We start from the raw sequence: 14,285 nt of genomic DNA, 5'->3' as shown, positions 1-14,285 counted from the left end.
GTGATTAACCTTCTTATCACTGCAAAATCACAGCACTCTTTACTGTTCTTTGATTGTTTAGCATCCAATTTGGAATGTTAAAATTGAGATTTGTGACTAATAACTCTTCTTGAGTATGGATATTTTTGCAACCAAACTTTTTATCTTTAGATTGCTCGAAAAATCGTGGAAAAACTCACAGAAGATGACGTTGTGATACAACTTTTAAGGGTTATGAGATCTTGTACAACTTAGCCGCAAATCGGCAGGATACTGACTTTTATAATATAATAAAAAGGAGGAAAGGAATCCAAGTATGAATCCAATTAACTAGAGAGAGAGAGAAGAATCAATCAACTAACAGTGGCCAAAGAGTATAGAGATCTTGTAACACTACTCAATTCAAAGCAAATCTTAGGTTGAGTACTTAGACCCAGATAGCTAGTCAAGACAGTGTAAGATCATCTCCTTCTATCAAAATCCTACCACAAATGTCAAGATTGAACAAATTTAGGCACTTTGTCTGTAGGCTAAGATCTTTCAACCTGCAAAGATTTGGACGCCAAATATGAAGCATATGCCAAACGAGTCAAAGATACTTTAAATCTAAGGAGGTAAGATTAGATTCCATTAACATGTCGTTTCTTATAGATGGTCATGTTTTAAAAAAGAAATATAAGAAAATTTTGCATTTAGCATCCTGCCTTTCATCCATTTGCATTTATATAACCAAACTCCAAATTCTAAATTCAATTGAAATTATATTTAACCAAGTTGAAATCTTTGCTAGATGAGTTAATTTATCAGCAGACTAGTCCAACAAGTAACGAAACCTTTGTCGAAGTAAAAAGAAAAAGGTTTAATTAATCACATGGGAATAATATTTGAGATAAGATAATTAATTTGGCCTACGTTAGAATACAAAGATTTCTAATACCACCATCATAGTTAGCTGTTCAAAGATAAATTTGAAGCCTTCACTCCATGCAACACCTCTAGTTGATTATGACAAGAATAACTTTTTAACATTTAAACACTATAAGTTTGTCTAATTGCACTAAGAGTCAAAAGAAAAAAAGAAGAAGGCTAATTAGATAATGTTGTCACAGTCAATATAATAGAACTATAGAAACGACATGTCGTATATTTGGGCACGATCCAAAAGAACAGAAGATTGAGATCTTCTGACATCATAGGCTTCTCTATGGCGTTTTAATCTCAAATTTGATACATCAACTTATCTTAAGACTTTGTTATGATACACCTTTTTGTTTTTTAATTTCCCGAGAGATTTCATAGAAAATTGAATCTCGAGTAGTTAGACTCGTTAAATTATGAGCAACAGTATTGTTGCACTCTCGTTGTTGTTTATGTAGGAAACCCTAATGTTGAAAAACAACAATATTCGAGTCGTGGCTTGGACTGTTGGATCACGATGGAATCACAGAGTGGCTTGAGGCTTCTTACTCTCGTGAAGCTTTTAGAGGTGTACTTTATTATAAATCTCTTTGTGCCTTCGGACTTAATACTATATTTTTTATTTATTTATAGTGCTGTTTAAAATAGACCAAGAGTTGAAACTTGTGTTAAAGAGCCATTGCATAAATAAAGAGTTTTGGGGGTATATATATATAGATATAAATTTTAAGGCCTCATTTACTTTAGGAATACAGTCATTTTAAAAAAAGATATTAATTTATGTTATTTTAGGAATAACTATTCTTATCTTCGTTTGTATTCTAGAATAAATGTGAAATAATTATCTTTGATGTGATATAAAGTGAATAAAAAGAAATATATTTTATTTTTTTATGAAATTACTATGAATACTCTTTGATTTGATATAAATTAGAGATAAATATCATGTGTAAATTAGTAATTGAGTTAACATGTAGTATAAATATAATTTTGATAAATACTATTTATTTTCTAGAATAAAATTATTATAATATTTTACTGTTATTATAGAACAAAGAGTTATACTCCAAAATAACAAAAAAATTACTCTGAAGTGAATGGGGCTAAGGGTACTCATGAAAAGCAAGTGTTTTGAGACGTGTATATATATAAATATCGACCTTCTTGATGAATATATACATAAATAAGGAGTTTGAGGTATACATGCAAACAAACCTTGTTCTTAATTCCCTCACAAACTGAAAGACCCAGTAGAAAGGCACAAGAGGTGATGAACAGTGGGACCTTTTGGCCCTCCATGTTTATGGATCTCAAAGCAATAATAGAAGAATAATGTTTTCACAGGGAATTAAGGGCCCATAATTTAGGGTTTTTTTTAAAAAAATTTGTCACAAGTTGTTGTTTCTTAAAGATGATGATGTTGTCCACCCAGGAGTTGGCAACTCCCCTTCAAAAGTGGGTTAGGTGCTAATAATTTGTTTGGAAGTTAAATCTCCAAGATGCAAACTTTTGTCATTGTTTTGATCTCATCTCTCACAATACTTAAACCAAGTTGGGCATTTCTATATCTCTTGAAGAGCAGTAGAGACCCCAGTAACATTGGAGACCATTTTCTACATTTTTTATGAGATGTTGCAAATTTTATATCTTGCTAGTTTTTTTTGCCGATTAAAAGGCCTTAGGCATATGATCACAAACTTGATACATAGATGAAAAGAAAGATATAGGTTGTAACAGTCCAAAAGAATAAACATCAAGCTCAAAGGACATACAAGATCATGACTGTCATGGGTCTTGAAACAATAGTGTAGCAATATTGGCCATGCAGATAGATAACAATAAAAGAAAGATAACTGTCCAATGACCAATAATGTGGCCTCCAATATCTTAGCGTCGAAGGGGAGGGAGGAAGTCTCGCTCCCCTCTTACAGAGCAAGCCCTTAACACGAGAAGAAGCCACCAAACCCCTCACAACCCAAACCAGTTGAGATGCATGATACCGACACGTACGGGAAGCATGAGGGAAAGAGTGACGGCTCCAAGCTATCTCACCAGAGTGGGACTGCCTGAGAGGGCTCTCCTCATGCCACCATGCCTCACGGAGAATAGTAAGGCCAACAACCCGGCGAGCGAATGAGGAGTGTCGCGGCAGGGGAGAGGAGGAGGAATGGGAAAAAGGGGAAGGAAAGGGGGTAGTGCATGGTAATTAAACCCTAGTGACCGACCATCTTGCTAGTTTACTCATACTATAAGTTAATGAACTAGTTGTTTAGCAGAGTGATTACTTTCTTTTAAAATTAAATATGCAACTCAATCAACTTCATGTCCAAAAATTTTCCCAAATTGTTTTAGAAATTATTTCTTAAGTAACAATCACTTTAACTTTTGATGTTTGACAATATTCAAAATCAATTCTAGAGTTATAATCAATTATTCTAGTAATCTAGGTGTTGCCACCCCCAAAAGCTATCATATCCATATACCAACAGGATTATCCCCAAATTTAATTAAATTATCCATATAAGGATTTAACAAGTCAACTTATGTTTTTTTTTTTCCCCTCCTATTCGTCCATCTACTCTTTCTTGACTAATTAACACGTTATTGACTAATAACTGCATCTACTACTTAAACAATGATCTAAGACTATCAAGAAAACCCTAGTAGTAATCCATACTAAAACAATGTTATCATGTCAATATTGTGCATCAATGTCAATTGGAATCTTTCAAGGTCTTAGAGACGTTAAGAACTAGTTGTATGATGTGATCCACCAAATCTAACAAAGAGATTGTGCATCAAAGTACGTTCTACAAACAACGCTTTCAAATTTCAAAGTCAATAAATGATATACAATATTCTGTCTCTCTAATTAATCTGAACAGAATCTATATAAAACGACAGTTTAGATGCCCCGACAAACGTAGCTTTCTTTTCTTTTTCTTCTTCTTCCAAGTTTCTAACTAAGCTATGGTAGATTTGAGTACGTTAAAAAGGAAAGAAAACAAAATCTAATTTGCTAATCGGATGTCATTTTCCAATTGGTCAATCGATAATCTTTGGCCCTATATGTTTTGTTTTGTGTCTGTGTCTATCCGAGAGAGAGAGAGAGAGAGAGAGAGAGAGAGAGAGAGAGAGAGAGAGAGAGTACACAAATTTATAATATTTTATGTTATTAATAATGTGTTTTAAGAACGCATCAAAATATTTTTTTTTTTTATGACTATAATTAATGTTCAATCTAATCTCTCCAACTATGGCCGGAGATGAGGTTAATAATATTCGAGAGGGTTGCAGACTAATATATGGATTTAAGTTTGAGAACACGATTAGTACGTGAGCATGCATACTAACAACGTGGAATATTAGAACGAATCGTACGACATGACATACTACCATTACCATTTGATTGAATTGGGTCCACGTTGGCGTAAAAAAGTGCATCCAATTGGACGCCATGTCAGCAACACGTGTCTCACATGTAGAGGCATGCACTATCCTTTTCTCCTTTATATATCTACCACACCTAAGTTGTGCTCCATTTGCAACTGCAGTGAGATTAATCTCTACTTAGTCACACTTTTATTTTAATTTGGAGCAACTAAATTCAGGGAAGTAATATTTGTAGGGGTAGTTTTGTCATTGTATAAAAGTTTTTTTGAAAGATTATTGACTGGGTTAACGACTTTTGATCATATATAATGTATGAATAAAAATAAGAGTAGGCTTCAAATAATAAGAAACTCTACAAAAGGTTGGGGGGCATCTCTAGACTTTTTTTTTTTGGAGAGAGAGAGAGAGAGAGAGAAAATGATGGTGAGCAAATGGTACAAAATGGAAGATCACTTTCCTTTTCTCTTTCATACTAGAGGTGACATGTTTCTTGACATGGAATGAGTGACTTTATACACTTTTAATTGGACAAAAAAAAGTACTTTGAGTCCTTTTATAAATGATCTTAAAAGTACAAGCAAATTATATGTTATAGCTGATCTCATGATGATTTTGAGATAATTAGAAGCAAAATATAAGGATTCAGTAATGAGTATTATTGATTGAAAGAGAGAGTTGGGTTGTTAAAAAACACATATAAATTAGGATGTAGAATTGAATATTATTTCAAATATTCTTGATTTATCGATTCACATTCTCCAACTTTAAAAGGTTAATTTTCACAATTTAAATGAATTATTGTGTAAGAAATATATATATATATATTCTTATTCTTTTATTCTATTATGATGTATTTGCATTAGAAAGCTCTTAAGTTTTGATAACATCTGCATCGGATTTGTCCGCACTCTGTTATGGAGAAGTGTGTTTAATTTTCGATTAAGAGAAAATCTATAATAGCTATTCTAATTTCTTACTCGTAAAATTGTATCTCTAATCTAGAGCAAAATAATTTGATGTTTAATTATAAACTAGAATACTAGTGTAGTAATTATCTTTGACGTGATACAAAACTAATTTAAAATACAAATAGGAAGTAAAGATTAACTCAAATACCTTTGATTTGATAAATCTAATGTTTTCACTTCTTGTAAGTATGCAATGCATACTTCAGTAAAAAATGAGACAGATGGATAGTAGGAGAGATGAGATAAGTAAAAATATTCAGCGAGAACTTTTAATTTGTGGAATGAAATAGGCGGGCTTATACATAGAATAATTTGAATAGTATTTCCAATTTAGAGTATATATATAAGATGATGTTTGATTATAAATCTAGAATAGTGATCTTTATTCAAAAATATAGAAACAGATAACCTAGAACCGAACAACGATTTCCTCTCAGGATCTCGTGATTCAACTTATAAATTTGCATACTTTGAGCCATATATCCAAATAAAAAAAAATGTCATTTATAATGATCATGTCACATCTCATTAGATCACGTTAGTAATAAAATTACCATATAATCTCTTTACCTAACCATGGGAATTTTCTTGATTCAAAGATTAGGCTACTTAACCACACCGCGACATGCTATCATGGATTTGATTATCATAAAGCAAGCGTCGGATTTGTACTTAGATTAAAGGCGAGATTAAACAAGACAAAGATAACATGGTCACAATCTTAGTTTAATTATCATTAACATCTCTATCACTTGATATTAAATGACTCCATTGGCATTATCTCCTCTACCAGCACTTGCTATTAGTATAATGAGCAAGGTGTGGTTAATTACAAATTTGTCAATCTCTTAATTGCTCCAAAAATGGTTCCATTTGTGGAAAAGGTTTCCATAGGAATTTTTTTAAAAAAAAAATTTAAAATTTAAAATTAAAATTTTTTTTTTCTCAAATTTAAAATTGTTTGATTGAAAGCACCACCAAACCAAACTCCCCTTATTATTGATTCCTATCATGATCTCATAAATTTTTACATGCCATGGGAACAATCAATCATTCCATCCATGATTTGAGACCCATTTCGTATTCTTCTTTTTTTTGGGGGGGGGGTTTGTGAAATTCCAAGGACGCCCCTACTTTCCTTAGGCCCCTCGGATTCCAGTGGGCAGATAGTCCCGGTCGCGGATTTGTTGGCATTTTCGCAGATTAAACCCTCACTTATGGAGATATTCCAGAATTTTACTTTTTTTTCTAAAAGAGCCATGTTAGTTTCCTATTTTGATTAATTTTCATTTTTATTATCCAGCGAAGTGGAGTGACTCAAAGACCAACTTATGGAAGAATATCTTTAAAACTTAGTACATTCTATTCTTTTTTAAATATTCTTATCCCCCCCCCCCCCCAGGATAAAGCAAACTTGAATAATATATTAATATTCCTTCCTAATGACAAGTTAAATAATAGTGATTAGGGTATTTGGGCAAATATTCCATAATACTTTTGCCATAGAAGTTGGGATGTTTGAAAAAGGAGAGAGTATTGTTTAGGTGGAGATATGCAAATTAAACCTCCTTTCTTTTTATGAAGAGTGGCAGACAACTGGATGTCAATCGGATCAGGGCGTCAAACAGTTCCCAAAAACGAAAAGTAACAAAAATTTTAAGAACAATAAATGAATAGTTTTTTTTTCAAAAAAAAAAAAACCTCGTGACGTCCTTTTGACGTCGCCGACTTCTCTATTTAAACCATTTCCTCCCTAAATCATCACAGAGGAGAGAAGAGAACCAAAACCCAAGAGGGAGGGAGGGAGGAAGAAAGGAAGGACTCGGAATCCGACACGATACGTTACGTAACGTAACAGAGAAGAGAGAGAGAGAGAGAGACAGAGACAGAGAGAGAGAGAGAGAGAGAATGATGATAGCTTACCTCGACCAGCAGCAGCAGCGGCGGCTCGTCCCGGACGCCGAGCCTGAAGCGAGCGGCGTCTCCTCGGCGGCCGAATCCCCAGACGGCGACGCGGCGCTCCTACGGGTCATGGAGCTACACGTGGCTCCGGGGGACGCCTGCGCTGCGGCCGCCGACTTCGGCGGGATGGTCCGCTCCTCCCCCGCCGCGGCGCTCAGGCCTGCGACGGCGTCCGACGTGGCGCAGGTGGTCCGGCTGGCTGCGAGCAGCCAGCGTTTGACGGTGGCGGCGCGAGGGAACGGGCACTCCGTGGCCGGCCAAGCCATGGCAGACGGCGGCGTCGTTCTCGACATGCGGGCGGTGGGCCCCGCCTCCATGGAGCTTGTCCGAGTCGGCGGGGCGGCGTACGCCGACGTGTCCGGGGGGGCGCTGTGGGAAGAGGTGCTGGATTGGGGGGTCAAGAACTACCGGCTATCGCCGGTGTCCTGGACTGATTACCTGGATTTGACGGTCGGCGGCACGCTCTCCAACGGTGGCATCAGCGGCCAGGCTTTCAAGCATGGGCCCCAGATATCCAACGTGGCGGAGATGGAGGTCGTCACCGGCGACGGCGACTGTCACGTGTGCTCCCCGTGCACCCTCCCCGACCTCTTCTACGCCGTCCTTGGCGGCCTCGGTCAGTTCGGGGTCATCACTCGGGCACGAATCCCAATGCAACCCTCTCCCCTCATGGTATGCTCACCTCTCCTCTGTGACCCGACTCAGTTCGTTTGATTCACGGGGTTTTTTTATAATTTAGCACCTCCCTTCCCTTCGTCAAAATACTGCGGCCGGTTTTACATGCTAACTCTGTAAAATTTAAAAAGTCAGGGAGTGAAATGAAAAACTTTAGTTTGAGTCTTTCGCACTCCAATTCGTGTGACGCAGGTGAAATGGATAAGGGTGGTGTACGAGCGGTTCGAGGAGTACGCCGCGGACGCCGAGTATCTTGTGAATCGGCCCGAGTCCGACTCGTTCGACTACGTGGAGGGCTTCGCGTTCGTCAACAGCGCCGAGGACCCGGTCAACGGCTGGGCCTCCGTCCCGGTCCCGCCGGGATCGGGTTTCGACCCGAGCCGGATACCTCCCGAGTCGGGCCCGGTCCTCTACTGCCTCGAGGTCGCGCTCCACTACGACCACCTACTTGACGACAACGTGGACAGGGTAATTTTAGGAAAACTCAAGGGTATTTCCGTCTTTTTAGCTTTCCCCATCCTCGGTGGCGTACTTGGCTGGACGCCTGCCCACTGCCCTACCCTACCCTCTGCTGGATTTCCTGACACTTTTTGAATTTTACCCCCCGGAAAGTCCAAAATTACCAGCTGCGGCACGAAAGCCCCGCGAATAGCTTCCCGTTTGGGGAGAGAGATCGCTGGGCAACGTCCAGGAAAAGTGACGTTAATGCCCCTGACACACACCAAACCCATCCTTAGTCCTTACCCAACCCGTGAAGAGGAGAGGGGAGAGGGGAGAGGGGAGAGGGGGAGAGGGGGAGGGATCTCATCCCCTCCCTAAAGTTGGTCAACTTTGCAAAAAAGCCCCTCTCATCTTTTTTCCCTTTTCGCAGAGGGTGGGGGAGATGATGCGGCCGCTGAGATACACGAGGGGGCTGGAGTTCGCGGCCGACGTGGGCTACGTGGAGTTCCTCGCACGTGTGAAGCGGGCGGAGGAGGAGGCGCGTGCGAACGGGAGCTGGGCGGCGCCGCACCCCTGGCTCAACCTCCTCGTGTCGGCACGTGACATCGCCGGCTTCGACCGCGAAGTGTTCAAGGGCATCCTCCGGCACGGCATTGGTGGGCCCATGCTCGTCTACCCCATGCTCCGCAGCAAGTGAGTGTTTTTATTAGGTGGAGAAAATTACAATTACGCTTCAGTATTTAAAGTTTTATTAAACTACTCATGGTGTCCAAAGTTGACGTAAAAAGTATCAAATAAGGATAAATATATTCTTTCTTAATCTCCCCCCCTCCCCCTCCCGCTCCCCCTTAGGTGGGACGCTCGCACGTCGGTAGCGGTGCCGGAGAGCGATATATTCTACCTCGTAGCGCTGCTACGCTTCAGCAAGCCGTACCCGGAGGGCCCCCCGGCGGAGGAGCTGGTGGCGCAGAACCGTCGGATCGTCGACTGCTGCCGATCCAACGGCTACGACTTCAAGCTCTACCTCCCCCATTACAAGACCGAGACCGAGTGGGCCCACCACTTCGGCGACGAGTGGCCCAGATTCGTCGAGAGGAAGTCCCGGTACGATCCGACGGCCCTCCTTTCCCCAGGGCAGAAGATTTTCTCCAGGAGGACCCACGAGCCGCCACTGTGAGCTGGAACCAATCCTGGCCGTCCAGGGTCTATTATTAGGGAGGGGAGAGGAGAGGAGTGAAAAAGATTTCAACACTTAAAAAAAAAAAAAAAAAAAAAAAACTTTTTTCCCCTCTTCCTTTTGTTCGGTTTTTGGCTATTTGTATTTTGTATATGGCATCAAGTGCCAAGTTGTAATTCTTTTTAAATTTTTAGACTCTTTTTGCATTTCCTTGTTCAACAATCAACAGCACTAAAAATGATTCGCTCTGGCCTCTAGCCATGTGATGGACTGGGACATGGGCTCGAGCTAAATCTTGATCCCTCTATCTGATTGCGACCCATTGAAGTTGACTTATCTCTCTTCTTTTTCTTTTTTTTTATTCAATTACACTCTATATTTTTAAAATTTTATAACTCAGAACTTTTATATATATATATATATATATATATATATATATATATATATATATATATATATATATATATATATATAATTTTTATTTAATTATTAAAACAATCTCGCCTCTCTCTCTTCTTTCTATTTCTCTATCATCTTTCACTTTAAATTAAGTGGGTTATCGTATTGGAGATGGATTACATAATAATTTCGTATCTGTGAGATTTGGCATGCGGAAGGTGAAATGTTATTTAGGGGTTAAATAATGGTCGAGTATTAGAGAGAGAGAGAGAGAGATGCAACTAATGGGAGGTCGATCGATGGAATTTTTCTTTACAATACGTTTCATTGTCACGGCACTGTTCATGACACGTAGCGTGCCGGGTCCCACCGGTGACGTCCAATCTTATGTGCCATTGGTGCATAATGTACACTGTGGGCCCCCACCCCTCCAGATTAATTAGAGATAGGTTTTGATAATCCCTGAGAGGGTCCAATAATTGGAAGAGGATCCGAGCTCCATTTGGTTGGAAGTTTCTTTTTGGGGGTGATGTTTAGCGCTTTGTTTGCTCTGAGTTTAAGGACACCTTTTGAACTATTTAGGAACTAACTAATTATCTTTTTTATTTTATTTTATATATAATTTAAGTTTACTTTTAAAAAAATTAAGATTAACTAATCGAGTTTAGAGCTTAGTCTCAAACCAAACAAAGTGTAAGAGTCGTTATAAAACTTATAATGTATTATGTGTCCGATTAGTAGCATAAATACATTTTACTCCTCATGCATAAAATAATTTTACCCCATGACTCCCGTTTATCAAAATATCTAATCTGTTTGTAGGAGTTATGTTGAGTGAGAAATTTCTTTTACGTTTTCATTTTAGGTAAAAGTACATAGATTTTAAGTCATTTTATATTAAACATAGCTCTTTTTTTTTCAAAAAATAAAAATAAAAATCGACCCTAGTCTAGTTTTACTTGTTTGTCTCATGTCAATTTTATCTCTCTAGATTATGTATAAATTTGGTAGTCTAATGTGACCCTAATTTTATTTAAGTTTCATCTCTGTCAAATTGGTCATAAACTGTCATTAGATAATTAATTCCCATCCTTAGGTATTCTATTAGGTGACAGAAGGTGACATTTTTTAGTAGTTTATATTTTAGAAAAGTAGTCTTAGCCCAGCTATATTTATTTAGAATAATGAGACCGAGAGATACGACGGTAGGAGAAGAGGAGGGAGGGTAGACCATTAAGATTTTATATGTTGTCGAAACTTATCACTTATCTTAGAGCGACAGAGGAAGGAGAGCTTCCAAAGCTTTCAAATCCATAAGAAGGAGATTCGAAGGCTAGAAATAGTCAGAGCTCCGCTCCTTAAGATATATTTTTTCTATGTTCATTTCAAAAGAAAAGCCACCATAAAATGCCTAATAAATAGTCCGTCGTCACATAACACCGCCACAAGGACCAATAGTCCTTGATTGAGGGTGAGAGAGAGTCCCATGTATAATTTTTAGTAGTTAATTATGTCATTATTGCAAAATTTGGAAGACAATGCTTGGTTAGCTTTCCTAAGTATATATATATATATATATCATCATGCAAGCACCTATCTAAAGTTTAGAAAAGCAAGTAGGTGTGAAAGTTATTTTATTTTTTGAGGGTACCAAACTAACCTCATCTCTTCTTTTTGATGTACAAATGCAGCACTGTCAATAAAGCAAGATTCGAAGCAAAACACAGGTAGCTTTCAATTTGGAACAACCTAACATTCTTAAACTCAAAAATGATTGTACCAGTTCCAATCTTTCTCCCTACTTGTCTGTACTATGAGAGAGATCTAATAGTATAATACTCAATGGGGGCAGTGCAAATCTCCACTTTTTCTATTTTGTCTATAACTTTCATATGACACCCCCAGTTAATGAGAGTTAGGCATATTACTAATTAATTTTAATTTCTAAAATACCTAAAATATCATTGTTTGCCTTCTTTTTTTTCTTTTCTCTTAACTTTTAAAATACCCTACTATTGCAATAATCAAATCCCATATTTCTCAAGGCTATTTTCATAAATTTAGCTAGAGCGAGATTATGTTAATGAAGAGGTGTCTCTAGATTATGTTAAGTAGCTTTATCTTTAGAGTTAAATTATTAAAAGAATACTTTATAATTTTATAGAAAAAATTATTAGTATTCAAATTAAACCGACTTGAGCGGGATTATACTCGAACAATGAAAACCACCGTATGAACACAATCTCTTTAGTAAGAAAAAAAAAAAACTTATATTTTGCTTGTTTTATTATAATCACATTCAGGTCGATAAACATTATTCGACCCTTGTGTTTCGTTTTTATTACCTCAAAAATACCGTAATGTTAGTCCACTTAACAGAAAATGACCTCTCTCACCTCTTGATTAGTAATAGTGGGCTTTATTTTTCAAAAAGAGAAAAGAAAAGAAATTAAACTAGAATGTGGTCAAAGGGTGAAAAAAATATATGTCAACCTGATGAGTGACCCAGGTTGTTTAGCTTTAATAACCTCATGAAAAGAAGCAGCCTTCCATAGCAAGAGCATCAGATTCCGCATGCAAATCCACTTGGATTTGGAGGAGTGCACTTCTCAATACTACCACCATGCACTAACATGCACACAGCCACCACAAAACACTACTATACATCCATCTCCTCAAAAGCATGAACACACTGCAGAAAAGAATGAGCCCTAATAAGATTCTCTCTCTCTCTCACACCTTTTCCATGCAATTATAGCCCCATAATTCCACTTCCCAACAATGCTCTACTTCTTTTGAATAGCACTTCTATAATCCAAAAGTTAACCAGATAGAGTTCTAAGGGGTCTATTTGCATGTAGACCACTTTAAATTTTCTTGTTTGCATGTTTGCCTTCCCTTTTTGGTAGACACTCATAGAGTAAATGAAGAGGTTAATAGTTTTTTAGATATGTATCAGTAAAAAAAAAAACCTAAATATTAACCCTTCAAATTACTTGCTGGCAATTGTAAACCAAAATTATAAAAAAATTAATAGGGAAAAAGACAAAGGTACACATAGCTGAGAGGAAACTAGGAAAAGAAGAATAATGATTTTTTGTTTTTTGTTTATCTTTCTTCATTAAATGGATCAAATTTGGCGAGTCATCTGCATAAAATATCAACTTTAGAGAAGTATATAAATAAATAAATAAACTATTTTAGAAGAGTATACATGCAAACAAACAAAAAATCCAAGTTCTATCATGTGCTAAAGTATGCAACCCATGGCCCATTAGACGAAGGAGATTTGCATCTTTAACTCTCTCTCTCTCTCTCTCTCTCTCTCTCCCATGTCATAACATTACATGCATGCATGCATGCAAACTTTACAAGCCAAAGGAAATAAACCTAGGTGTCTGTGCTGCTAGATTTAGAGAGAGATCTCTCTCCCTTGGACTATCTCAGCCACTGGGATATTCTCACAATTCCCACAGTAGATTGTTTAAAATAAGAGAAGCTCTTCAGGGTGTGCTTTAAGAAAAGAACACAGCAATTGGGTGTGGTTAAAGTAAAATTTGAATTGGTTTGAGCATGCTTGGAGATTAGGGAATATGAGAATCTGTGAGCTGAGAAGCTTTTGGTCTTGTTTCACCTTTAGACAACTAAAAGTATAAATGGCCAAACTAAAGGTTCCACTTTTTATATATCCTGGGTGGTGGAGCTGGTGGACCATCTACTCCATGGGTTGCCTCACCAAGTGGATTTGGTAATTAAATGCACAGAAATAAGAGATATCATTCAATATATGTGTAGAAGGAGATGCTTTGCATCCCCAAGAAGGCATCCTCAATCCATGGGGATAAGATAAATTTTTGGGCAGTAGGTTGAATTGGATTCCAATAGTTAGCTTCTCATCCAAAGTTAATGATAATAATTTGAGCAAAAACCGGTTTATCATTCTAAACTTTCTCCTTAAAAGTTTTGTGATACAATAAATAAGTTTTGTAAAGTTATTTTTGCCCAATTAATCTATAATGGATTAAAATGCATTTAACCCATATGTAATTAGTATCTCGAGATTAACAGACTCTATCCCAAGGTGAAAAGGGAGTCTATGAGGAGCACAGAAACAACTCATGTTTGAAGGAATTGATCAATAAGGCCTTTTTTGGTTAGTACATATATAAGGTTTTTTAAGAATAATTATATATATATATATATATATATAATTTGATTCATATTTTTATTGTTTAATTTTACAACACAATGATTATCTTAAATAAATCTATGTAAAAAAAATTATATTTAGTTACTAAAAAATATGTATAATTTTATATCACATGCTACTTGTGATAAAATTTCGTGCATAACTTATTACAAGACTTATTTTA

General features: G+C 37.3%; 1 protein-coding gene across 1 annotated transcript; it reads left to right on the top strand.

The window, feature by feature from the left end:
• The first annotated feature begins 6,987 nt into the window (after positions 1-6,987).
• LOC140800338 (cytokinin dehydrogenase 11) lies at positions 6,988-9,719 on the top strand. Its single transcript, XM_073155075.1, has 4 exons — positions 6,988-7,892; positions 8,088-8,363; positions 8,767-9,029; positions 9,189-9,719. Exons 1-4 carry the CDS (start codon positions 7,167-7,169, stop codon positions 9,511-9,513), a joined length of 1,590 nt encoding a protein of 529 aa, XP_073011176.1. The 5' UTR covers positions 6,988-7,166; the 3' UTR covers positions 9,514-9,719.
• The last annotated feature ends 4,566 nt before the right edge of the window (positions 9,720-14,285 follow it).

This window comes from Typha latifolia, chromosome 13 (genome assembly GCF_019914945.1).
Source record: "Typha latifolia isolate L0001 chromosome 13, TyphaL0001v2, whole genome shotgun sequence".
Lineage (NCBI taxonomy): Eukaryota > Viridiplantae > Streptophyta > Magnoliopsida > Poales > Typhaceae > Typha > Typha latifolia.
The sequence above is the reverse complement of the archived record's forward strand: the minus strand, read 5'-3'. Positions and strand labels throughout refer to the sequence as shown.

Bases quoted from the DNA above. Each gene is read 5' to 3' on its own strand.
- LOC140800338 (XM_073155075.1), top strand. From the start codon at position 7,167: ATGATGATAGCTTACCTCGACCAGCAGCAGCAGCGGCGGCTCGTCCCG. The intron at 8,364-8,766 runs GTAATTTTAGGA...CCCTTTTCGCAG, and splicing joins TTGACGACAACGTGGACAGG to AGGGTGGGGGAGATGATGCG. The intron at 9,030-9,188 runs GTGAGTGTTTTT...GCTCCCCCTTAG, and splicing joins TACCCCATGCTCCGCAGCAA to GTGGGACGCTCGCACGTCGG.